The 25,196-nt window shown below is 39.8% G+C and overlaps 1 protein-coding gene across 2 annotated transcripts in view; it reads right to left on the minus strand.

Annotated features, from left to right (window-relative positions):
• The window catches only part of PDZRN3 (PDZ domain containing ring finger 3), a 185,212-nt gene that overhangs the window by 144,514 nt on the left and 15,502 nt on the right, over window positions 1-25,196 (minus strand). For both annotated transcript variants that reach the window (XM_083600550.1, XM_083600551.1), the window contains one exon: window positions 24,152-24,259. In XM_083600550.1, coding sequence (XP_083456676.1) covers window positions 24,152-24,259 — 108 coding nt within the window. The remainder of the gene's footprint in view (window positions 1-24,151; window positions 24,260-25,196) is intronic.

Consider the following 25,196-nt stretch of genomic DNA (forward strand, 5'->3'; position numbering starts at 1 on the left):
TTATAAAGCCCACAACCTGCCTACATAGACTTTATTAACTACAGTAGAACCTCTACTTACAACCGCCTCCACTTGCAGATGTTCCAAGTTTCGACCGCGGCAAACCTGGAAGTAACTGGTTCATTCGCGCACGAGCAGGAGCGGCGATCGCTGTTCGCACCTGCGCAGAAGTGGCAATCACCATTGGCGCATGAGCAGAAGAGGGCAATCGCCGCCCACACCTGTGCACAACAGCACCTCTCCCAGTGACCCGTTTTGCCATAAGGATGGCCCTCTGGAACAGATTGTGGTCGTGAGTAGAGGTTCCACTGTACTTGCAGGAACTTGAGACCCAGAGGTTAGGAAATGCTGCATTATGCAATAGTGTGAGAACCTCAGCACCTTTGCTATATTTGAACATATTTCTTTTTATGCACAGAATTTTGCTTAATGGTTGCCATCAACTTGATTTTAATTAATTTTTATAATGAAATATTTTTAGAATGTTGGATTATTTGATTGTTTGATAATTTGATTGTTGTTAGCCGCCCTGAGCCCGGCTTCGGCTAGGGAGGGCGGGATATAAATAAAATTTATTATTATTATTATTATTATTATTATTATTATTATTAACAAGAAATTCATGTGGACAACTGGAGGGCTTATATACACTTATATGTTTAATTTTGGATGGAATTACTGGTGGCTATTATATTCTCAATGTGAGTTTACAGTGCGTATTGTTAGTTTTTCTGCAAAACAATACCAATGCTTTTCTGTAAAAATATTTGTTTTTTTCTTCTTTGTTAAATCTGACACTTAAAAAACATACATATATATAAAAGAAATGAGTAACTAATGAAATGTTGCTTAAGGTATTGTTCTTTTGTAACTGCCAAATTCTGTAAATGAAGTAATTAAAAAAAAAAGAGGACTGTGCAAAGCCCATGTAAACAAGCAGGAGTATTGGCCACACTCATATGTCCTTTTGCAAGCTTGATAACAATATTCATGGAAAACATCAATTAAGTGTGCATTCATTAGCAGCTTTAAACTACAAAGGCTTCAATTTACATTATGGTATGAATGAAAAGTTGGCACTCCCATTAGAGGTTTAAAGAAACAAAGTCCTTGCTAGAAAGAGGCTTGTGCCCCAAGAACATATCTATACTTTCTTCTTCTTCATAATTAAAAATTTACATTTTTACATTCATGAAATCCTCTAGCATCTACAAATATTGTGTCTCCTTTCCAATATTACATCTAAGTATGACTTGGCTAACCAGAGTTCATAACCCAAAAAACATTCAAGCTTTGAAATGTAAGAGGCCAATCAAAATTTGGAGTCAACTTTCATTTTCCATCCTCTTAGCATTCAGCTTCACAAGTTCACTTCTCTCTCCATGTTAAAGAGCTCTCTAAGAGGTAGAATGGTACCAGTTCAGACATTCTTCACCAGGATTTGGCTTGATGTCTGAATTTACCTAGATCTTATGTTTTGAATTGTGCCAGAGAGAGTACATCTGTACTTCTCGAATAAGGAAATACACTACTTTGTTAGCACATACTCTAGCCGTGAGTGGTGTGGAGGATGTGTGAAACAGCCCAACATGGAATGAGCAAATGCTATTTATCCTAATGGCACAGTTGCTGGAAATAACAAGCCAGTTGCAGAGCTGTCAGACATTTGACACTTCCCACATAAGCAAGAGAAAGTTTGCGTTGGTTACTGTGTGATGCTGCAGTCTTTGCTATGCACACATTGTTCCGACTCACTTCTCTTTATGCCTAACAAGTTAAGATCTTGTTGGACTAACATGGAATACTAATTTTTAAAGTAAACATTGGCAAGCTCTTGGACACTACTATAGGGTTGCCAAATTTCGAAAAAAATTCTGGACACAAGTTGTTTTTGGCAAAGTTTTTTTTTTCCAAAATCTAAAAAAAGAAAAAGTTTTTTTGTGGGGAATTGAAGTTTCTGAGATTTTAAAAAGAAAATTGGCAAAATCCACACTTCTGACATGAGTTGCCATATGTCCAGATTTTCTCTGACACTTCAGCAGTTTCTGCCTGGATGCTGTTTTGACGGCCGAATCCCGGCTATGTCCGCGAAATTCCGGACATATGGCCACCCTAACTACTACCATTTCTTTCTCTCTAATACTTCACTTGCAAGCTATACCTATTTATGCTAAATCATGACTAGGACATACATGGACTACAGGTTGCAAGCTTGTAAAGCACACCACTTTCACCTGCCCCCTCCATGAGTTACAGTCCCCTGTGTCATATTCATATAGTCAACAGAGGGTCTTCCAAACTTTTAGAGAAACTCTGAGTGGGCATGGGTGGGGAAATACAGCTGCAGTGGGTAGGAGTAATTGGCAAAAGTCAGGTGCCCTGCCTCGCAAAGGTGCTTCTGTTAGCAGCAAAACCATAAGAGGATACAACGTAAGCACGTGAACAAAATAGCAAGAAATACTGTGTTGCAAAAAAACCACAATCTGTGAGTCAAGAGCTGGCACTTTCTTGACTTTGCATTGTATTACTGTTCCATGAAGACGGTATTAAATAAAACTTTTGTGTTATTGCTCTGACAGTTCAGTTTTGAGGATAAATTGACTGACCGACTTGGTTATCTAACCGTTTGCTCTGGTTCACCAATTCTCTCTGCAATTGTTTCTTTATTTTTCTTCTTCCTCCCAACTGTCTGGATATATGTTCACGAGCAGTTGAGCTCCACTCTTCTGTTCAAAGTCAGGACTATTTCTTGCCCTCATCCTGAATTAGCTTTAAGACAATGTCATATAGCCAGTCAGATTTATCTATGAGGGACAGCATTAATTCAAAGCTGGTGCACTGTAAATGCAGAAAGCATTTCTCTCACTCTGAATTGATGCTGGGGAAGGAAGAAGTTTGCTCATCAAAGCCGGAGGTAAGATGGACTTTGCTGCCATTTCCATCCTACCCAAGAATTGCCAAAGGGGGCACTTTTCACTGACCACAAACAGGACTACTCTGTCAGGGAATTCATTTCAGCTCAGCCCTGCAATTGTAGCACAGGACTGAGTCTTAAGACGACAAAGATCATATTTGGTTACATGGCTAAAATGGCAACAGACACTGTTGAGGGAATTCAGGTAAGTGGAAAGATTATCTGCAACTGGTTAATGCATAAGAAACTAGGCATCTACCTTTCCAGAATTCCCACCTAACTAAATTAAACAAATTTTGCGCAGCTGAAAGGGAAACGCTGGAAAGTCTGCACGTTTTATGAACTGTAGATTGATTCCTACCACCTGCTTCAAGGAATCACGAGTAAGTGCAATGGTCTTTCCATAGATGCCAATAAAGGGGTTCCGGGAAAGGCATTCCATAGAATAACAATCTCAGCCACACCTGGAAATAGCAGAGCTTCCTAACTAGGTCTGCACTTTTAAATATGCAGACAGTCCAGTTCTGTGACAAATCTTCCTCTATTGTTTGTGAAACAAACACACACATTCTTGGCACTGATAGACTCTGAAAATCAGACAGATGGAGATGTTATTGTCAAATGAAGAGGCCAGGATTTCAAAAAGCTTCTTAACACACCTGTCACTATCACTTCTGTTCCGCTGAATCCAGCAGCCCTTAAAACTTATTATCAGATCCATTCAGAAGGCACAGCAATGAGACAAGAAAGATGAAACCATGTAAGGTGTTGTGTCTTGTAGAACCAGAACAGTTTTGACATGTTGTGGATACTGTTCTTTGTCGTTTTTCAGTAGATTAGGTTCGCATAAGAATGCAAGAGCCTCAGTGGATCAGACTAAAGGTTAATCTAGTCTAGCATCCCGTGTCACACAATGACCAACCAGATCGCATGAACACAATAGCCCTCTCCTGTTGTTACTGCCACTGAGACACATACTTCCTCTAAACCCTGGACTCTGCAGATAGTCACCACAACAAGCAGCTACTGACAACCAGTTATAAATGCGTCTAATAACCTTTTAAAGCCATCTAAGCCAGTGGTCATCCCCGTATCTTCTGGCTGAGCATTCTGTAAATTAATTATACACCTGTGTGAAGAAGTTCATCCTCTTGTCTCTCATGATTCTCCTGCCAATCAGTTTCACTGGATGACCCCCAGCATCGGAGGTGGATATGCACTGTGTGCACACACCACAAAAAAATCAAAGACTACAAAGATGCAAACTTGAACAGCGGGGGCATAATCTATTGAAATAAGTCCACAAAAAACTTTGCAAAGGCAGCTGAAGGTAAGAGAAAAAGGTGGGTAAAAGGTTTGAGATAGTCTTTTCACTACTGTCATTATGTCACTGCTTCTCTTAATTACTTCCAGGGTTATTTGGGTCCTCAGGTAGAGTTCCTAAAGCATATAAATTGTCTGTTTGATGGCTTGCCTGATAGAAAGGGATTTGTTGGAATTACAGTTCATTTTTTCGTCTACCCAGACATGTAGTCAAAATAAAATAAAAACCTCTTTGACTGTGTAGCATACAAAATATGTTAGCAATACAGTACATTTATCACAGATGCCGAATTTCTGTGCACAGAATGAATGCAAGAAATCTCTACTAACAAAACACACCACATCAATTCTGTACACTAATGTTTGTTCTGTGTTGTTGAAAGAATTAAGTTTTCCACACATCAGAGCCAGCTCTACAAAGACTGCTGATAAACTGCGTGAAAGATTCAGCTGCGTCACTCACATGCCTTGCCTTAATATCAGCTAGTCCAATGGTGAGGGAACAGAGCTCTCTCTTCTATTTTTAAAAATGTCAACAGTATTTTTTTGGAAACTTTGTATATTGCTCTTTTTCCTTTTTGAGTTTCTCTTTGACAAATTTCTTCTCCAAAAAGCTTCAAAGTCATCTGGCATTTCAAACAAACAATAAAAAAATCCTGGCATTCTCAGAGTAGGTGGTCTGAAACATTAAGCCATCGACAATTAGCTTTATGCCTTCTTTTCTAGTGACAGGATTTGTTCTCCTTTCACTGACAAGGGTAAGGCATCCTCTCTGTCTAGCACTGTAAATTATAAAAGAAAGCAAAAAAGCAACCCCATTTGCCATTTTTAATGGATGCACTTCAATGCTTTTAATGGTTAAACACGCATATGGCCATATATTGTCGAGCAAGGACTATGAATTGACAGGTACAAACACTTGCCAAGCAACATAAAATTTAAAACCGAGGCTGTGCTCCAAACTCTTGCATTACTACTGACCTTGGCTCTAGACACTGTCTACTTTGTTCACCTAACCAAAAGAAAATGTTTAACTATGGGTCTTAGCCATTAACTCCCATGGAATTAAAAAGCCAAACTTGGGAACCCATTTACACTATTCAGAGGGGAAACTGATTAGGGAGAAATAAGGAACACAGGCACAATGCCAAGCTAGAGACCTCCTTGAGGAACTCTACAAGGCATGAGCAGGAAAGATCAACACCTCCCAGTTTCCAATAACTGGAACTCTGTCTGAGCAGATATATGGTACTGAATCGACAGAATCCATCAATAAAAGCAGTGTCACCTCACTGATCAACAGAGAACATTTTTAAAGAAAGACCTTTCTAATTAAGGGGAGCAGAATTATAATATGATCCTAGGGTTGTAAATAAACTATTTCAACTTCTATTAAGAAATATTCGTAGAAGAAATAACAAATCAAATCTTATAGCAGTGAAATAGAGGCAAACTGCACATGTAAAAATCATGTACGATAAACAAACAAGCAGTTCATATTACACAGCAACTAGCTTTCTTTCGTGAATCACAACTCACAAAACACTCCTCCTTTGCAAACCATTGAAATGAATCCCGAAAAACTCAACACCATTTTAAAGTGTTTTAAGCAGGGGACGTTGGGTGATATCCAGCTAAGCCATGCTCAGAGTACACCTACTGAAATCAAAGGACTTGAGTGAATTGATCTCAACGGGGTATACTCTTAGAACAGCAAACACAGGACATCACACCATCAAAGTAGATTATATGGCCAGCTTCTACTTTGGTCAAGAGAGGTCCACCACCCAACTACAAACACCACCACCAGCTGCCAATATTCAATCAATCTAAAAGCCAACAAAAGTCCATCTGGCTCATTTTTGTAAAACAATGTATTTTAGAGTGCAGGTCTATGCATCCAGTGTAAGGATCATATTTGTAATAAGTCACAGGTATCTACTGGAGGGGATGGTGTGCATAATATCATTCCTTGGTTTCTTACTCATCCCTTCCTACCTATATGTACTAGGGATTGACAATGAGTCCCCTGTTTGACCCAACAGGCATTAAGAGTGTTACAGTGTTCCAATCAAACACTTCACAAAGCCCTTGCTGGTCAGATGGGCGAGGTAGTAGTAGTAGTAGTAGTAATAGTAATAGTAATAGTAATAGTAATAGTAATAGTAATAATAATAATAATAATAATAATAATAATAATGCCTTTCCTTTCTCTGCCCCAAAACATGATTTGGGGAAAGTGGTGGGAGGCACTCCCCGTCCCCTGAGTGTCTCGGGAGACTGGAACTACAAGTTCTAGCATCCCCAGTAGGGAAGTGGTGCTCTGTGCGACATTTCCTCCAGGGATTTAGGGACTCGCCGGTATAAGAAGACATACTGCCGGGTATATGGATGGACAGCTGCTGCCTCTGCCACTTCACCTGCCCCCAAGGTAACTTCTTGGGCGATTGGCAAGGGAAGGAGACACTGGAAGGGTTCCATCAGAATCCAAGAGGGTACAGCTCTCAATTCTGCCAACAAGAATTTGACCAAGGATCGCAGCACTCCTATTTGAATTATCATGACACCCTTAATGATTTTGAATAGCATGTTCAATTCACAATTATTTATGCCATGAATAGTCTGCCTTCAAATAAAATAAGCTTCTCAAAGTGGGAATTATTACATATGGATTACATAAGCATTAAATGTATCATATATGCACCCATGTATCACCTTTCTGCAGGGCTCATGTGAACATCTTTTACAGTTTTACACACAACTGGAATCCTCTAAATCAAAGCTAGGAACGTTCATTGCCATTATGTACAGAGGATTATGTCATTTCTTGAGGTGTGAGCCAAAAAAATGTGCTAGGAAAGACATTGGTTCCTCCACTGGCAAGCGATGGAAAGGCCTGATACTCCTGATACTTTTCGAATGAGCCACAGAGATACCTGGCTTGCCCGAGGCCACAGTGAACACCAAGCTCCATGGATATGTGATAGATCTTGACGGTGAGCCACTCATACAAACATACGTCACACAGTGAACTTTCCAATGAATGTTGAACTTCCATTAAAATGCTGCATCTCATCTTCCCCTCACATTCTGTTTCGGTTAACTTTCCCAGGACTTTGCACACAATGGTGACGTAAATGCGAACGCATACTGCAAAATACATAGGACATGCCAAAACCACGGGAAACAGCATATTGACTGCATCATATATATTTTTTAAAAGGCTTGTGTGAACAAGTGTGTCTAATCTGTAGCCTTGAAAAACTATGGAATATTCTGCCAAATCAAAATTTTCCGTTTCACACATAATGCTGAGCAGGGTCTGCTCAACAAACAATGAGTCCTTTCACAGAGACGTAAGCAAGCCACATCTTGGTTCTCCAAAGCTGCTATTGCCTCATGACTCTGTAACTTGTGAGCATTTAGGATGAGATGGCCACAGCAACCATCACTTAACAAGGCTGCACGGTTTGGCCATAACCATAGTTAAAACAAAACTTGGTTCATAAGCCAACAACAAAGCATGGGTTCACAACACAGCTAGTCTGCTGGTCTGGATGTTCAAACAAGCCACACTTTTAGCTTAACAACCCATGACTGTGCGAACCAGGCCACAGTATGTGTGTGAAGTTTTAAAAAGTCCTGGAATTTCACACACTGATGATCTGGCCCAAGATAATTCAGGAGCCTACTCTGTATTTTCTCATTGTTTGAACCACAATTTTAAAAACAACACCACCACTAGGATATTATCAATGTGCATTAACTTAGCAGCCTGCAAGTTTAAACTGCACTGGTTAATACTGATGGGGGTACATTTTTAAGCAGTAGGGCTGAAAAATATAACACGACAGCCTTTTGTTTCCTGTTAGCATTTGTTTCACAGTTTACTTTCACACTTGGAAGATGATCTCCCTCACCTAATTTGCTGAGAATATGAATGACCTTGGGTGATAATTGGACTGGCAAAAGCAGTCAAGACCTTTCCCAAGACCTCTGTTTATAGCTCCAAATTTGCATTTTGCTCCCAAGTGAATTCTGCTATGTTTTATCGCCTCATTGACAGCTCTGTTTAATTAAGCATATGTGATAAAGGCAAGACTTCCTGAAGACAGTAGGGAAATTTTTATAAGGGGAATGGTGGTTTAACAGCAATAGCGATGAAGCCTAGCATTTTCGTTTTAATCAAACGAAGGAAATCGTTCCAGAAAGTGGGCCACAACCAGCAAACATAAAGACACCATTATACTTCCAAGTGGTAAATAATGTATTTATTTTTAAATGGCACCACTTGCAAAAACATCTCAATATTAAATTGTCGAAGTAAGCTACAATCAAATAAATGCTACTTATTTCCACCCACTGGCCTTGCTCCATTGAAGTGATTTCTAACATGGAACGTGTTAGAAATAAGGGGAAATGGTGATGTTTGTAGGGATCCACTTGTCACAGTGAGAATCCTGCCCATACACTGGATTCTAGATTCCATCTGTTCCATTGGACATTAAGGTTTAAGGCACTTCACCAGAGAGGAATAAAGAACAACATCATATGACTTCTGGAAAACGGCTTAACTCGCGACTAACATTCAAAATCAAAGGGACATAAGTGTCGTTGGCTGGAGCTTCAGGCTCCGCTCTAAATACATTAAACAAAAAGCTTCCACAGTGCCTTTGCTTATCCACAGATTTTTAACAATGTGCTATCAGAGTGTTAAGTTACCAAGATATTGTTAGCTGCCCTAATGTAGCCAAAAGAAGAAAGAACTAAGCAAAGAAGAGGAGGCGTGCTGGGACTACTGTAATCTGAATGTACAATACCACAATGCACAAGCTAAGATAAAGCAACTTTAATAGTCTATAAAGCCAGAGATTTATTTGACTCTCTAGGGGGCTAATATTTTATCTATCTGATTTTGACATCTTTGTATGCATTTCTCTTCCCCCCCTAGCAATTTTTGGAGTCTGCTGCTTCAGAGTGTTATAAAGAATGTCCTTTACCAATTAACTGCACCATCCCCATAGCAGCAAAGAAACACACTTCAAAGAGTGGACAAAATGGGAAACGAATGTAATAGTCCACAAGACCATTAAAACTAGTAAAGAGTTAAGGAAGGCGGCTCCAGTTATTGAAAAGGTTTGCAACAGAAGGAGCCAGTAACTCCCCTGCTGCAAAGCAGACTGTACCTTCAAAGCTTTCAGCGGCAGAAGGAAAGCCAATGTGCAGGGAAACAATAGGGGATGCAGAGAAATGGGCAACCTCCCATCCATGTGTGGAAATACTTTAAAATGAAACAAGATGGTTTTGAAGAGGACCGTTATTAATTTACCACTCTGCTGTGCTTCCTCCCCTTCTTTGTTTGTAAGTGTTTTGCTAAGGTTGTCATAACCAAACGCAAATGGAAAAGGGATAACCAGAAATAGAAAACCTGTAGAACTTGGCACATCTCTGTTCTACAGAACACAGTTCCCATGAAAACACACACACACAAACACCCTTGAAGCTGGGGGTGAGTTTCAACACAGCACATAAAACTGCAGTTGATGGTAAAGGTAAAGGTACCCCTGACCGTTAGGTCCAGTCGTGACCGACTCTGGGGTTGCAGTGCTCATTTTGCTTTACTGGCCGAGGGAGCCGGCGATTGTCCGCAGACATCTTTCGGGTCATGTGGCCAGCATGACTAAGCCGCTTCTGGCGAGACCAGAGCAGCGCACGGAAACACCGTTTACCTTCCTGCCAGAGCGGTACCTATTTATCTACTTGCACTTTGACATGCTTTCAAACTGCTAGGTTGGCAGGAGCAGGGACCGAGCAAAGGGAGCTCACCCAGTCACGGGGATTCGAACCGCTGACCTTCCAATCGGCAAGTCCTAGGCTCTGTGGTTTAACCCACAGCACCACCCGCGTCCCTGCAGTTGAGGGTAAAGATCGTTAATTCCTTGTGCAAACATGGAAGCCCTTTGCCGTTTCCAAATTTTCAAAGCGCTAATTGAGAGACTCATAGGTGTTACGTGGACGAACCCAAGTGCTGTTCAGACCTTGTAGTTACTGAGGTGGGTACTGTTGTCCTTCTGCAGATGGAACACTCTTTGGTCTGGGGGAGGCTCTGATCAGCAGAGCAGAGAAGGAGGGAAATTTGTGCTGATTCAATGGCGGAATCCCTCTAGCTCTGAGGGACTTAGCTCCGCGGAAATCGGGTCTTGCCGCTACGGTGAAGCGGGGACCCTTCTGAAACCAAAGGCGGGTGAAGCCTGTGACCGTGGGACTCGGCAGGCACCTTCAGCGCCCCCCAATCTGCAAAGGAGCCCAGTTACGGGCTCCGGAGCGAAACGGGGTGTCTGGCGCGGTGCTGAGAGTCAATTGCTTCTTCCGTGGAGTGAAGCTGCACAGCTGTTGCCGGGGAGCGCTGACCTTTTTCCTGTGACAATTCGGCTATCAAACAACTACCCGTGAGTAGGTCAAGTTTAAAGATCGGGGAATAAGGGGAAAAAAGCATTAATTTGGCACCGAAGCGGGAAGGTGTAAACAGGAAGTCTGCCTTCCGTTTCTTGTAAACAGATCAAAGCAAAGACTGTCTAAGCCAAGACCTTGAAAATCGCTTTAAAAAGACTCAAATCCTAACATCAATATAAGAGAACCCCCCCCCCCCCGAGTTGCAGGAGAGGGGAGGGAAAAGGGGGAAGTATTTTTTTCCTGCAAAAAAAAAAAAGAGAGAAAAGGGAACAAAGACCACCACTTAATGCCTGGGAACGGACTGCCAAGGGACAATAGAACTGCCGTACTGTGAATCGCGCTGTTTATGGACAAAGCAACTTTTTGACAGCTAACTCTGTAAGAGAGATACTTTGATTCTAAAGGGTTTCTCCAGACTTGAAACTGTTACTTACTTCGTTAAAGGGGGGATTTGAGAAAGTTGGAAAAGTTACTTTATTGTAACAAGTTTTGACTGTTACTGTGTCCCCCTAGAGGAACTTTGAAATTGCTACAACTGGCCAGGGAATTTTCCACTCTAAACTGGCCAGGGGAATTTTCCACTACAAAACAAGCTCTAACCGTGGGATTGACCTTGATCCCTAGATAAAGTGTTATGGCAAACTTGCCTCAGGAAAAAACAACAAGATCGGGTAAAATTAGACTGCAGCAGCGAAGAGCATCAGCATCTGGCCCTTCTGCTCCACTAGGGGAAGATTCTGCTCAAGTTGGGCTAAAAGGAATGGCATCTGAAGAGGGTTTAGCTTCAGCATTAGGAAAAAATTTTGAATCTTTGGAAAAATTAAGCAAACAAGTTGCTGAAGCAACAACTAAAACTGATCAAAACACTTTAAGCATTAATAACTTGGGGCAGAAGGTGAACTCAAATACAGAATCTATGGAGAAACTGCTGCAGGAATCTACTTCGAATCGAAAGACAGCTGAAGAAGCAAAGGGAAAAGCATTGGCTGTAGAGGAAAAAATACCACCGATATGTAGGCAACTCGAGGATCACAGGGCATCGCTGTCTATGATTGAATTGAAAGAAAAACAGACAAATTTAAGGATCAGGGCTGCACCTGAACTTGAGAAAGATAGTTTGAGTGATTTTCTTACGCAGGAATTTGCAGACTTTTGGAACTTAGACTCAGATAAGCAAGATTTCAAGATAGTAAGCGCTTTTAGACTTGGAAGAGGGGGGAGGAAGAACAGGGTGAGAGACTGTTTGATTACCCTCCGAACAAAAGAGGAGAAAGACAAAATATTGAGTCTGCACTTCCAGAAGACTTTGGAAATACATGAATCAAGAGTGGAAATACTTAAGGACATCCCGAAATGCCTTTTGGATCTTAGGTCTAATTACGGAGATTTGGTGGCCCTGTTGAGAGGAAATAGAACCGTTTTTAGGTGGGAATTCCCCCAAGGCCTATCTTTTACCTTCAAAGGGAGAAAGTTTAAAATAAGATCAGTGGAAGATAAAGAAAAATTTTTGAGAGAGCACGGAGAAGACCTGCAAAAAGAAGCTGAAGAAGAGCCAAGAGCATTAAAACCAGGAATACAAGACATAGTACCACTACCTTTGGGACTGGACAAGCTAGAGAAAGTGATACCATCGACAGAACAAGAACAACTACTGGGTGCAGTTGCAGGAAAAGCAAAATAAATACACCATGTCTCTGCAACTGTTAAGTTGGAATATTCATGGCTTTAACTCCCCGGAGAAAAGGAAAAAAGTCTTTCATTTATTGAAAAAGGAACAATTGGACTTGATTTGCTTACAGGAAACACATGTGATAAGGCTACATAGGAAAGTATTGATTAATAAAAGATTGGGTCAAGAATTTATTTCATCGGACAAGGTCAAAAAGAGAGGAGTAGTAATTTATGCAAAAGAGAGCCTATCACCGAAATTTATCTTTAAAGATGACCAAGGAAGATTTGTGGCAATTGAAATCCAAACACAAGGAAAGAAATTTTTGATAGTAGAAGTATATGCACCAAATGAGGGGAAATCTGAATTTTTTAAGAAGTTGCATGAGACATTGTTGGACTATATGGATTACAACATTATTATGATGGGAGATATGAATGGAGTGGTATCTACAAACATGGATAAGTCACAGAGACAGGTAGTTACTAAAGATGGCAGACTACCAAAAACTTTTTTTGAAATGACTGACAATATGGACTTGATTGACATTTGGAGAACAAAGAATCCCTTGGGTAGAGAGGGAACTTTCTTCTCTGAAGCCAAAATGACATGGACAAGAATTGACCAAATCTGGATAACTAGAGGACTGGCTCCCAAGATTCGAAAAGCGGAAATTTGCCCTAAAACTTGCTCCGACCATAATGCTGTGAGAATGGAGATGAAACTAACACCAACTGGTTCCTTTAGATGGAGGATGAATGACACCTTGTTTAGAGATGCAGAGGTTACTAAGAAGGCCCAAAAAACCTTGAGAGACTATTTTGAGATAAATATGAACACTACTATGGAAAAAAGAGTAATCTGGGACACAAGCAAAGCGGTTATGAGGGGGTTTCTAACCCAACAGAATGCAATAAAGAAGAGAACTCAAAATGAGAAAAAAAATAAAATTTTGGAGAAAATAAAAGAGGGAGAGAGGAAATTGAGAGCGAAACCAAAGTCACAAGAGATTCTGAGAGAAATAAAGTTATACCAAGTTCAATATATGAAAATGATGAACCAGGAAATAGAATGGAAAATCAAACAGATGAGACAAAGGACATTTGAATCGGCTAACAAATGTGGGAAACTGCTAGCTTGGCAAATGAAAAAAAGACAAAAACTCAACACTATTACCAATTTGGAAGTGGAAGGAAAGAATATACAGAATCCAGTGGAAATTAGAAAATGTTTCCAGAGGTATTTTAAACAGTTATATACACAAGGGCCACAGAAAGAAACTGACATAAATCAATTTCTAAAAACAAATGGACTACAAAAAATCTCTCAAGAAAATAAGTTAATGTTGAACTATAAAATAACAGAACAGGAGGTGGAAGGTGCCATCCAGAATATGCAGTTCGGCAAATCTCCAGGGCCGGATGGCTTAACCTCAAAATATTATAGATCTTTGAAAGATTGGATAATTCAACCACTAAAGGAGGTCTGCAATGAAATTTTGGAGGGGGAAAAAGCGCCAGAGTCGTGGAAGGAAGCCTATATTACACTTATACCGAAAACTGAGTCTGAAAAGACACAACTTAAGAACTACTGCCCCATATCCCTGCTTAATGTGGATTACAAAATTTTTGCAGATATCTTGGCTAAAAGGCTAAAAAAAGTATTAGTGGAGGAGATACATAAAGACCAAGCTGGCTTTCTCCCGGGTAGACACTTGTCTGACAACACGAGGAATATAATTAACATCTTGGAGAAGTTGCAAGTGAACATTAACACTAAAGCAGTCTTAATCTTTGTAGATGTGGAGAAAGCCTTTGATAATATTTCTTGGAGTTTCATGAAGAAAAATCTTCAGGGGATGGGGGTTGGTCAAGGGTTTGAAAATGGTATAGGTGCAATTTACTCAGAACAAAAGGCTAAACTAATAGTTAATAATGTGGTGACAGAGGAATTTAAGATAGAGAAAGGGACACAACAAGGCTGCCCAATTTCCCCATTGCTTTTTATTTTGGTCCTGGAGGTTTTGCTAAATATGATCAGAAGGGACCGTTTGATCAAAGGTATACAGGTCGGAGCCAAACAGTACAAATTGAAAGCTTTTGCAGATGACTTAGTACTGACGTTACAGGAGCCAGAATCTAGTACTAAAAGAGTATTAGAACTGATTCAAGAATTTGGTCATGTGGCAGGATTTAAGTTGAACAAGTTAAAAACTAAAGTTCTTGAGAAAAATTTAACACCGATTGAGAAAGAGAGGTTTCAGAAGGAGACAGATTTAACATTGGTTAAGAAAGTAAAATACCTGGGGGTTAATATGACCGCTAAGAACTTAAATTTATTTAAAGACAATTATGAGAAATGTTGGTCAGAAGTGAAAAAGGATCTAGAAATATGGTCAAATTTGAAGCTTTCCTTGTCAGGTCGAATTGCTGTTATAAAGATGAATGTATTGCCAAGAATGTTATTTTTGTTTCAATCATTGCAAATCTTGGACAAAATGGACTGTTTCAAGAAGTGGCAGAGAGACATTTCTAGATTTGTTTGGCAGGGCAAGAAGCCCAGAATAAAATTTAAAATACTAACTGATGTAAAGGAAAGAGGTGGATTTGCCCTGCCAGACCTTAAACTCTATTATGAATCAGCAGCATTCTGCTGGTTGAAAGAATGGCTGCTTCTTGAGAACACAGACATTTTGGATTTAGAAGGTTTTAATAACGTTTTTGGGTGGCATGCATATTTGTGGTACAACAAGGTTAAAGCACACAAAGCATTTAAAAACCATATTGTCAGGAAAGCATTGTTTAATGTCTGGATAAGATATAAGGACTTACTTGAAAATAAAACCCCAAGGTGGCTGTCACTGATGGAAGCGAAGGCTCAGAAAAAGCTCAATATGGAGGCCAAATGGCCGAAATATTGGGAAATTTTGGAAGAAGGAGACAAATTGAAATTGCAGAGTTTTGAGAAATTAAAAGATAAAGTGCAAGACTGGCTTCACTATTATCAAATAAGGGAGGCTTACAATTTGGACAAAAAAAATGGCTTCCAGGTGGAAAAATCAAAATTGGAAACAGAACTGTTAGATCCCAAAACTAAGATACTTTCAAGAATGTATAACTTGCTGTTGAAATGGAATACTCAGGATGAAACGGTTAAATCTGCTATGATTAAATGGGCACAAGACGTTGGACATAACATTATGTTTGCTGACTGGGAACAGTTGTGGACCACAGGTATGAAATTTACGGCATGTAATGCCTTAAGAGAGAATATTATGAAAATGATATACAGGTGGTACATGACACCAGTCAAGCTTGCAAAAATCTATCATTTGCCCGATAATAAATGTTGGAAATGTAAAGAAAATGAAGGTACATTCTTTCACCTTTGGTGGACGTGCCCAAGGATTAAGGCTTTCTGGGAGATGATATATAATGAAATGAAAAAGGTATTTAAATATACCTTCTTGAAGAAACCAGAGGCCTTTCTCCTGGGCATGGTCGGCCAATTGGTGCCAAAGAAGGATAGAACTTTCTTTATGTACGCTACAACAGCAGCAAGAATACTCATCGCAAAGTATTGGAAGACACAAGATTTACCCACCCTGGAAGAATGGCAGATGAAAGTGATAGACTATATGGAACTGGCGGAAATGACTGGAAGAATCCGAGACCAGGGAGAAGAGTCGGTGGAAGAAGACTGGAAGAAATTCAAAGACTATTTGCAGAAACATTGTAAAATTAATGAATGTTAAAATGATGTCGGATTGAAATGAAGCGGCCTTAGCAACAAGGTTAATAAGAATATGTAAAAATGGATTGATAACGGATGAAAATATAAAGTTATAATATGTTGAGATATAGAATTAAGATAAAAAGAAGAGGGTAAGGATTTGCTGAATTAACCATGTGAACGGGAATACAAAAAAGGGAGGTGTGAGGAGGTCGGGGAAATAAGTAAACGAAATCTAAGATATGAAAAGATTGATTTGTTTTTAACTATTTTCCATTTATTTTTTCGGTATTATGTACTTTTTTCCCCTATGTATTTTTGTACTTTTTGTATTTTTCCTTTTTTTTCTTTTTTATTCTGTAACCTTCTTCCTTTTGTAAAACTTTAATAAATATCTTTAAAAAAAAAAAGAAATTTGTGCTGATTCCCCAACCCCTGCAGCCCACATTCCCCTACACTGTTCCAAAGGGTCCCCCAAAGTTCTGGAGCAGATTTCTGGGAAATGCATGGAGCAACACGGGAAACGAGGGGTCAGCAAAAATAGATTCCCTCCACATTTGGTTGGATCAAAGAGCCTTCATTTGGCACAGGCATTAGTGGATATAAACCTCAGCTATGGCAGCAGCTTATACTAAATAGTCTCTGAAGAAGGAAACTGGTGAGCAACCACCTTTTCTTGGTTGCACTAACTTCACATTGAGCCTGTACTGGCAGAGGAATCATGGTTCCTTTTGATGACCAATGCCTATGGGGTCCTCAAGTGTCAACAGGTGGGCTAACCTATCTTGGCTCAGGAAGCTAAATGCTCTTAGACCTGAGAATCTGACTTCTAAAAATCTTAAGAGGCACACCAGATAAGAAGCTAGACAAGAACTCTCTTACACAAGAGAAGAACAGCAACTGAATACTCCTCAACTCCACCCAGATACAACTATGTCCACTGCCTCCTAGTGAACAGCCCATGTGGACATGTGTCTTGGGCTATTGGTATGGCATCAGTTAAGTGTGGGCATGGAAACTTTAGCTGAAAAAACATGGACCAAACTTGAAGCTTTTAATCTTACTGAATATGTAATATGCAATCTACCTATTTCTGACCCTCCTAATTACATATCTCTCAGACATCATTAAGCGAGTATTGGACTTAGGAGTAGCATTTGGTTTTGTTGTTGTAAAAGCTATGAATCAACTACTGAAAATTTAAGGTTCGTATAGACCCAGTTCTGCCGAAACCTAAGTAAGTTAGTAAGTTTGTACAAAACTCAGGAGTATCTTTACTATTTATATTGATCTTACTGCAATTTCTGAAGACCAAGTGTTTAAACAAAATGAAACCACACTGGATATATTTAAATAATTTTGAAGAGCAGCGCTCTGAATATTTAATAGCTTTTTAGCTTATTTGTGCCAATTTTATTCATATCACTTCATACAATTGACATGGTAATTTACTGCACATGTAGTAAATTAAGGATGATTGTGCCTGATTGCCCAATTATTGTGATATGCATGAAATAATACTACAGATAGGGAAAGACCTCTGCAGTGTTTGCTCTGTGGAGTCTCAAAAAGAATGTTCAAGCCCACCAATTAAAATCCAACAGTTAAATCATGATGGCTTTGGCTTCAAATGTGGAAAATTATACAGGGGATTACATAAAACTGAAGGAACTAATCCAGATGTGAAAAAACCTCCAAATTCTTACATTTTTATACCATCAGTATCTCAGTTATATGTTTATCAACTTCACTTAGCACAATTTAGATGGTGGTTTGTTAGCACTGTTCACAAATATTTTATCATGTGCTGACCAGCAGAATGGGAAACATCCAATGTAAGTCACTGGATTCATTTTATTATGAATTTCAGCTCCCACTATAAAAAAATCAGTTGGCTGGTGTGAAATTAACGCACTATGACTGTTCATTGTTCAGTTCAATCTATGCCTTGGATGGTGTCGTACATGCATTTTCCTATGCAGTCACATTCCGCCATAGTCTAGACTCAAAGTTGAATTTCTGTATGCATATATTTAGAATCCATGATATTCAGTATCAATTCAACAGAACGTATGTGAACTGGAGAGTCAATATTCACATTTTAAACTGTGATGGGTATGAAAAGGTTATTGTGGACTCTGTAGCATTATAAGAGATTGTTTGGCACAAAAGGGCTAAACACATTAGGGGTCGCCAACCTTTTTGAACCAGCCATCAAATGTCTGTCAAGGGTGTGTGTGTGTGTGTGTGTGTGTGTGGCAGAGCACAAAACAGCTTCCTTGCAGAGCAGGGCATAACGCAAATTTAGAGAGACAACTACCCATGACAACCTTATGCTTATCATAAGTCAGCTATTTCCTGATTGTGAAGATCACACAATACTGATTACATATACCCGCCACCAATGTTGTTGGTGTCCAACAAGTACCAAGAAAAATACACAAGGTAGCCACATCACACTCATTCTCTTCACAGAAATTGCACATCTGCAAATGTCCTGTGTATTTTCATTACAAAAGCTGGCTATAACAAGTGGGACCTGCAATAAAATGCTGCAATGTGGACTCGTCCTGTTCAGTTTTCCAGCCTGGACCTCGTGCATTCTCCCAGAATATTCCTTTTTAATCCCCCACTACAGCAAGCCTGGACCATTCTATGTTCACTGAGCATCCTCAGTCGTCATTGAGCTTTGGAGAGGGTTGCCCTGTGGGGGTTGGGTCTTCTTTAGAAGGGGTCTTTCTACAACTTTCAGGATTCCCCCAAACATGCTGTTACCTCCTCTCTCGTTCTTTGGTGGTGCTATCTTGGCTTCAAAATCATAGACAATCAGAGATGGTTTTCCCTCTAAGTATATAATAAATAAATGGAACCCTTAAAACTGAGAAACTAGCCAATGCCAACTTTGCTTTCAGTTTTGAAAGCCAACTTGATTCTTACATAACAGATCTTCCACCATTATTGTTCAAATGGCATTATTTCCAATTGATAATGCTCTACAGGTTTTTGGGGAGGAGGGGACATTCCCACAAAGTTACAAAAAGTTATACATTCTGGTCATTAAAGTGCCTTTTATTTATCTCTTGGTTCCCCCCTTTTTTTTAGTTATGTAGATGCCTAATTACATCTTTTCTTATTTAAATAAGATCCATTAAAGAGATATTTCCAGGCCCTGGTGGAAATGAAATGCCCCTGGCACACAGTGTATCTACATGCTGTGAATTTTCTATTAAACTGGGCATGCGATGGAATGCTGCTAATCTGTGAAAGGTCCTTGTCTAAGGCTTGGCTTACAAATCAGACACTCTCCTTTAGTTGTACGTTTAAAAAATAGGTGTTTAATATGACCAGCTCTGCTGGAAGACATTATTCTCCCTATTTCCAATTCCCCCCCAAGTTGATTTGCCCCCCTTTTTGCATCAGAAAGGAACAGAAATATAATAACAGCGATTAATTATATCCGCATTGTTCTATTCTTTTCTTAAGTCTAGATCAGTTTGGTTTTTCTTTTTGCCTTCTTCGAGTCAGACTGAGGCAATATTGAAGAGTGCTTTATCCCAGAGAATGTTTTTAGAGTTAAAAAACGGACCTCCTGTTTTCACTCTGGCCTACAGATTTTTCTCTTTATAAATATATTACTTCTCTGTTTCATCTTCTGCCAGTTTGCAACATCCAGCCTTTAATTCAGATATGACTTTGCTATTCTTTTTTCAGACTCTATTAATAGTTGAAATGCAATCATCCTCCCTGGAAACTGTACCAGTAGCATAACAAAAAAAAGTTATCTTGTACACTGGGGTGGGGGGGGGGAGGGGAGAGAAGCGACAAAATATTTGTTCACTCAAGCAGTGCTATAGCACTTCACTAACTGCAATAATGAAAATTGCCTTCCCCCAGTTCTCCCATGAAAAGAAATCTATGCCTTCAAGCCTTTAAAAATAATAACTCTGAAAAACTTGTGAGCTTATGGATAAAGGATAGAGGGGGAGAAATGATGTTGTGTATCATATTTTCAAACTTCGTACTTTCAGGGCTTGTATATTGAAGTTATTTTTAAGTATGTCCCTTATGACTTGCTCGTGTGGTCTAGACATCAGTAGACTTGGTTTTTCTTTGTGCAAGGAGGGAATCTCTGGATGTTTTCACTTACAACATTGTTAATTATCATTCTGACATCATTGCATATCTGTTAACAAGACACACGTGTAATTATGAATCGGCTATCAAGACAGATTCATTCCACAATAGACACTAATCACTTAACTTGAAAGCAGGAGACAACTGTGAGGTTCTGAATTATTTAAGGTGCAATCCAAGCAAAGGTAAGCACATTTAACTCTCCTTTAATTTTAGTGCAAAAGATGGAAGCACGTGTCTTATTCTGCCACAGAAATCAGCAGGCTTCAGAGTTATTTATTATGGCTTGATTGCGTCATTACAGCCTGCTTTTATATCTTTCAACTTGGTTCACTTCACAGTTGCCCTTTGACCATGTAAACAATAGTTAAGAGGTTGCTAGCTACTCTGGGTTTAAAAATATGTTTTGATTTATGAGGTAGTGTCCATCTTTGCAAATACATGAACATTGTTTGAAAGTGCCCATAAGGTGTAGTTTCCTAGCTGATGTTACGGATCACTAAAAACCCCTCAAATCATATCAGTGTTGACATGGAGGGTTTTCCATGAGCTCAGCAATGTGTGAAAGCATTTGATCTTGATAGAAAAGGTCATTCATTTAATAAAACTGTATTAATGAGAGTTTTGATATTGGGAATCCACCCAGCACATAGTTAAACTAAGGATGTAGTGGTGGCCACCAACTTGAATGGCTTTAAAAGAGGGCAAGCTCCAAATTACAGCCATCATTTTGCAGATTTTGCACTTGCGACTTAGAAGTGTCTGGAAGTGGGCTAGGTGGGATGCCATTTCCACACAACGCATAGGCTCTGAAATCTTCCCAAATACCACAACTTGTTCTTAGTTGTCCTAACTGCAGCACACACACCCCCAACTGGAGCATACCAATTAAACAAATTCTGCTATTAAGTTTTCTTCTTCTTTTACATTTTGAAGATTGCTCCAGGATCATCCTGGCATTGGCCTTGTTTGCACATCATGGTTAATCATAATGGCACCACTTTGCTCCTCCCTAGCTTAGCATTATATCCAAACTGTCTTGTAGACTGTTTCATTCCAAATGAACCAGGTCTTATAGTCAAGACTTGCCCTTGGTTACCAGACGGTAGATTTTTTATTTATTTTTAGTGACACTAACTACAGGGTGTGTCTTTTAAAAGAGGCCCTGTGGAACACGTGTACTCTGTATCCTCAGGGCCTCTTTTAAAGGGCTCACCCTGTACAACCCACACTTCAGATAACATGTACACTAGTGGAAAGGAACACAGTGTCCCAGATTAGCATGTTCATGGGAAACTAGCATAGGGCAATAAACTGAGCCTGTATAGAGTATTAAACCAGCCAAAGACATTGCCACACATTTTTAAACTGTCTTATTTCACATGCAGAGGCACCTTCAGAGGTTATCATTACCACATGCAAAGAACTACTCCATTCATTCAGTGGAACCTGGATGAATGGATATTGCTGAAGAGCAGCATGGGGTAAATTGCACTGTAACTTGCTATTTAAAAGACAGCACTCCGTCTTGCTGTTCTACAGAGTGGATTGCTGTCTTCACTCTGCTAGTTAGCCAGGATGATAAAACTAGGACCCAGATCAATAAATCTAATATAATATGTTTCAACTGCTCAGCAGAAGACACCTTCGTCGACTGATTAATAACTACGGTGACATCACTATTCCCTAGCTCCACATTCTTTTATTCAGCTGGACAAGGTCACCTTTGAAATGTATCTTTGCCCTCAGACATTAGATTGGATTCTGTGAGGGAGTCCAGATAGCGTTAATGTGTTTGGACATTAAAGAGATAAAACATGGTTCAAACGTTCAACCATCACAAGCTCCCTCTTCCTGCTAAGGCTATCGCAATGCACTGAAGATAACTTATACAGGCATCATGAGCCTTTGAAGCCTGAATATTTCTGCTCAGTGGACACACACAGGAAATTGATGATGATGCTAATAAAATGACATGCTTATTTCCCCCCCTCTAGTACCACTATTCTTTTAACATTTTTCTGTACATGTACAGAACTCAAATTCTACTCTTTGGTCGCTACAAACCCACTTTGGGGAGTGAGAATCATCAACTGTTAATATTATGGCACAAATGAACGACCTTTAGACTGCAGAGATATTCCGTTTTTGTTTCAGGAGAGTAACTTATTAAGGTGAGATTCATCACTGTGCATGTGGATATGCATAGACAAAAGCTAATCGGTACATGTAAAATTATGTAGTGGTTTACAAGCTGCTCCTTTGTAGAAGGAAACACATACCTATTTTCATAGCCAGTTTATTTTTCACAAGCACCTACATTCAAAGATGATGAATGGTTGTCTGTATGATTTACTTCTTCAAAATGAAGAGTAACATCTCTCTGCTCCTACATGAACATGATGTGGCTTAATTTCAAGTAAATTTGCACAGATTATACTGCATACAGAAATGCCTTTATCCTTCAACTACTGTTTGCATTCAGCTTTAATTTGAAGAGTCTCAAGAAGGCAAATGTCAGGAGCCATCCTATTCTGGGCAAGATGAGGTATTTAGTGTTCACTTTACCTTGCTTCATATATAGCCTTTCTACCCTTTTTCATCTCTTGCCACACACCTGAGCCTCCATCCTGCTTCTACATATTGCACAATATTCACAAGATAACCAGAGATGGCACTCTTTTTGTGCATGTCCCCAAGTATTACAGAGTTGACAAAGATCCACCGCTAATGGAGTGGTTGAAGGGAACAAAAGTATTTTCAGGTCCTACTGTTCAAAACATTTTACACTGAAAGGATTACATGAATGCCCACCAACTAGGTTTTTTTTGCAGATAGCCTGCTCCAAAATTTATTATAACTTGAAATCAGTTGAATTAAAAAAAAAAAAAGTGTGTTGGCTTGCTCCATTTGCACCTTTAAACATGCTTTCTAGAACAAAATGTTCTCCATAATATTTTCTCCTCTTACAAAAAAACACTGTTGAATGCAGTTTTCTTTATCCACGCAGAATATAGCAAATATATATATCACACTTTGCCAACAGAAAATCTTTAACAGCTGTTTATTGCTCATTTGCAGAACATAAGAGCAAAGGAATTCCATGTCTTGGGGAAACTGGCTGTTCCATGCTATCTTTGGCTACAAAAGCAGCACTTTTCCTTAAATAAAAATAAAAGTAGTTCCCCAACTTCCCTGCTTTTGCAACAATGAAAGAAAATGAACAAATTCTAATATAGACAACAATGGAATCTGATTTGCAGTTAGCAGATTTCCGTTCCATAAATCAAACATTCCCCTTAAGCTCAAACTATCATCTTAAGTAATGATCTTGACAACAGGAACAACTTTTTCAAACAGTCAAAATGTTAGGAAAATGGGAAGAACTCCAGACTACGAACTTAAAAAAAAAAAAGAGTGCTCAGTAACCCTTCAAGGAATTTCTCAGGAAAGCTCATCACAATGTGCTTTAAAAGCTCACTTAACAGGGGCTTCTGTCCTTTATCATCTGTTCAAAACATTTTGGCCCTCTTGAAAAAAAAAAATGCCTTAGAAACCAAGCTAAATAAAGTCACAGTTCTCACAACAGATACTTGCCTTCACATATGGTTTTAACTAAATAACTTCACGTCTCCAACAGCTTCAGAAAGAAATAACTGCAGCATACCAAGTACATGCTAGCTCCTCAAAATGCCAGGACATGCACATACCTTCCATAATCTGGCCTCTATATTTAGATAAGAACTGTACCTAAAGCCAGGAAGGTCAGCATTGAAGCAAGTTGAGCATATTTGAGCTGCCCGGTCTTTTAGCCTCCGCTACCCACATCACAACTCTCCCAGGCCAGAGATCCTTAGGTATCCCATACACAAAAGAATAGAGAGGGAATTCTGCCCATCAGGAATGATCCAACATAGCATTCTTACTTCAATAATCCTGTCGTGAATCTGCAGCCCTCCTTCTTTGGCGGCAGGCCCGCTGTCTGCTATTTTAGAGACAAAAATTCCTTCGCTAGATGAGCCGTCTTGATTGTCCTTTGAGGAGAAAGAAAATTGGGGTGGGGAGGGGAAGGAGAGAAGAATGTAAACACCGGTTAAGACTGAAGCATGTTGAATTCATGGCACTGGTCACCATTTAAGCACTGCACGGCATATGGATGTTTCAGTTCACTGCTGCCCAGTGCCCCAGCAGTATAGCACGCTCACACTTTCTGTGGGTAAATGCCAAACACAGCCACAGACAGGTAGGTGTTTACCTTGCCACTATTCAAAGGTGCCACCGTTTTGGATTTCCCAGATAAAACAGAAAGCGAGGGAATGTGAGGTTCTTCCATTCCTTTGCCCACCAGTGGGCTCACCTAAAGGCAGAGGTGGAAGAGAAGAGCCATCCTTCCCCACGTGAACCTCACTGGAGGCCGATCACCAGGTGCCTCTGCCTTTGGACCCAAGATCCCTGTTTTCCGGAAGAAAGACCCATTTCTTCGGCAGCACCTAACCTGTGGAACTCACTCCCCAGACATGTTTACCAGCTCCCTTTCCTGTTGGGTGCCGGGGGATGTCCTCTTCTCCCATGCCTTCGTAGCATTTAACTGTAGTTTTCTACCAGAACCCTGCCCACCACTGTTGTAATTGACAGATTTGCAGTTTTTGTTTCCAATAGTCAGCTACTGGGTTGTTGTTGTTTAATCTGTTGCTGTCATCTGTTCCCTTGGTGTTTTTTTAAAAATATCTGACAGTTCTTTTTATCAGCCATGTGAATCTACCCCAGCCCTACCTACAGATGCCAGAGGCTGAACTTGAGATGTTCTGCTCCCAAAGCATGGTCTCTGCCACTGAGCTATAGGCCATTCCCCTTTTGCAGTTCTATCGTGACCTACAGAGCAACCCAACCCAAACCTACTGCATAAGAATAGTGGTAAAAGGAGGGGAAGGTACACAGCCCAGGTAGGCTTGGAAGAATGCTTATTAAGGA

Source organism: Podarcis filfolensis (assembly GCF_964270895.1).
Source record: "Podarcis filfolensis genome assembly, chromosome: 2".
Classification (NCBI taxonomy): domain Eukaryota; kingdom Metazoa; phylum Chordata; class Lepidosauria; order Squamata; family Lacertidae; genus Podarcis; species Podarcis filfolensis.